At 48.5% G+C, this 2,732-nt stretch overlaps 1 protein-coding gene across 1 annotated transcript; it reads right to left on the reverse strand.

The window, feature by feature from the left end:
* Positions 1–1,696: 1,696 nt before the first annotated feature.
* LOC113588295 (uncharacterized membrane protein C3orf80) lies at positions 1,697–2,732 on the reverse strand. Its single transcript, XM_035528568.1, is given in 3 exon segments — positions 1,697–1,933; positions 1,935–2,003; positions 2,005–2,732. Coding segments are annotated over 3 exon segments (588 nt in total). The 5' UTR covers positions 2,287–2,732.

Genomic DNA, 2,732 nt, shown 5'->3' on the forward strand with positions numbered 1-2,732 from the left:
ATATATCCACAAATGCAGTAATGCGATAGGTGTACAGCTGAGTAATGTGTTTACGTTGCATTGTCCGTGACTGGCTCGTGTTGTAGCGCACACGGTATAGCACTCGCCATAGCCATGACACAGTGAACTAGGAATCCCAGTTAAATGAGCGCCATCGGCCGAGTGGCCAGACCGCCTCCTTACACCATTTGCGTTATCAACTCAAGTCTTTCCCCACTAAGCCCTTAACTGGTTTTATTGCACTTGGGATCTATGTTCTCGTGCTTGTCTTCTTCTGGATCGCACAGTTATGAATAGTGTTTATAAGCAATGTTTTTCCCCCCTTCTCAGTTTCACAAAACGCAGAACAATTTTACTCTGCTTACTACGCCTTATTAAACATTGATGCTGGAAATGGAATAGCTCTGGCTAGCTGCCCGGCCGTGCGTGCCACATCTGCTGCACATCTCGGCACAGTTTTAGGCAGCCGCCAGATACAGTGCACCGGTCCTTAGTTCATTTAAGTGGCGTATGCAAATTTTTGGCCACCTGAGCTTTATTATTGTTGCTGCTTTCGTCGTTGTTGTCGTGGCCCACAATCGCTCCAGTAAGCAGAATTTAGTGATGCGGTTTTCCACCTTCAGTCCACTTAAATAGCCGTTTAAGCTTCAGGCTTCTCCAGTAACGTCCGTTTGAAGCAGGAAGTTCGGTGCTAAATGATTTAGCTGCTTCTTGTCTCTTATGGTCCATTTGAAGTAATGCAGTGTTTGAATGTATATCGCTATGGAGGAATGAAGTGATAATCTAGGTTAGATGTGTTGGCTGCTCAAATGCGTTAATACACTGAGCTCTTTTCTCAGTGAACTCAATAGACTGTTCTAAGTAGGTTACTGCCCCTACATTGCCCAAGAGTGCTCTTCAATGTATTATTTATTTGTTTGTTTGTTTTGTTTTTGCACTGCACGCGATCATCACCTAAGTTGCTGGGTATGACTAAGAACGTGCTAATGCCGTCAGATCTCAAGAGGGACAGAGATGGCCCCCGACTCTCGTTGCAAAGATGGCCCCGACTCTCGTTACAGAGATGGCCCCGACTCTCGTTACAGAGATGGCCAGACTCGCTACTGCGTCGCCGAGTGACTGCGGAAACTGCTGCCGTCTGCGTTTGGTGTCCATTACTGTTTTGAAAACTAGTCAGTAAATGTATATAAATGTATTTAGCTGTTAATGATACACATCTTACAGTCTTCCGCCGAGAAGATAAAACTGCACGCGGACACTAACGATTTGGTAATAAATAAATACATAATTAAATAAATAAATAAATAAACAATCTACTGGATTTCGTTCGTTTTATTAACGTCAGATGTCCTGAAGATATATCGATTCTTTCGGCCACATCCACCTTTAAAATGATTCCAAATACCTGCTTGGCCGACTGACCGTTTTCCTGTATCTCCCCACAAAGCAAAACTTCCTGACTGCCTTAACATCGCCGCCTGTGATCACAGTGGAGCTGTGCGTTTATAGTCTACCTCATATGTGCGGGTGATGGGACATACAGAAGACGATTCACGCGTCGGGGTGATGCAAGACAAAACTGTTGGCGTCCCCAAATTAAAACACTCGCTGCAACAGCTTGTAATTGCACTTAAATTCTGAGAAATACTTGGATGTAGGCTATTCGGTAATAAAATACATTCGTGTTCCATCTTTGTCAAACAGAGTTTTCTGTAGACCTCGTGTCGTACCGAGAGGACCGTCTCTCCGACCGCGCGGCAGGTGCGTGGTCGCGGGACGCCGCCAGTAGGTTGTCCTCTGAGCGGTCTCGGTCCACTTCCTGCATGGTCTCTTCGTAAGTGGGTAAATACTTGACCTCGTCGTATGCCGGTAGCTGCAAAACCGGTGAGGTGAAGTCCCGATGCTGTTAGTCCTGGAATCGCTCAAGCAGCGAGGTCCTGGGACACCGTGGTATGTCCGTGAGCGAGCGACGGCTCCTCCGGTCTGTCGTGGTGTCTGCGGGGGACGCGGGCAGATGATGCGCTGAATGAAATAGCCCATGGCGAACAGCAGAAGTAGGATGAGAATGCCGGACAGTTTCCGCGTGATCCAGCCAACATTGTCGAAGAACGTCTGCAGCGGTAGTTTGCAGCAGCGCACCGCCGCGCTGCCGTTACCAGGAGCGCAGCATCGCTGACCCTCGCCGCACTGGATGTCCCCACAGTTGCGTAAACCATGGCATCCGTAAATCACAACAGTCGCCAGAAAAGTGATGCACGTCCTGATATCAAACGGGAAATGATACATGCTCTGATCTTCAATTTAGTCTTTAATATGTGGTTTCTGTGGGGGGAAAAGGTCCTTTACATAGGCTACAGTTCAACGCCGCGTATTGTTCCAGTAACGAAATTCATTCATTTTGATTCGTGTTGCATCTGTCTTACCGGTGCTTCACGCGCAGACGTGCGCCGAGTACCGGACCGGCAACCCCTTCACGCCGTGACCCGGACAGTGTCTGCAAGGATGGGTTCTCGTTCCCCCAGCGAGTGCCTTACATCACTAAGAAACGAGCTACGGATAAGCAAGTGCCGTCCGTCGTCGCTGCCTCGTTCATAGTTGTTCCTCCTTATCCGTGTATATCCGTCAGCTGAAGGGAGCTGTGTGCAGTCCAGTCCACGGAGCGAGGGCTACGTCAGACCCGCCGTATTAAGCATGCATGCACACTGCTGTGCGCGCCCATACACTCCATAGTG

Source organism: Electrophorus electricus, chromosome 7 (genome assembly GCF_013358815.1).
Source record: "Electrophorus electricus isolate fEleEle1 chromosome 7, fEleEle1.pri, whole genome shotgun sequence".
Classification (NCBI taxonomy): Eukaryota; Metazoa; Chordata; class Actinopteri; order Gymnotiformes; family Gymnotidae; genus Electrophorus; species Electrophorus electricus.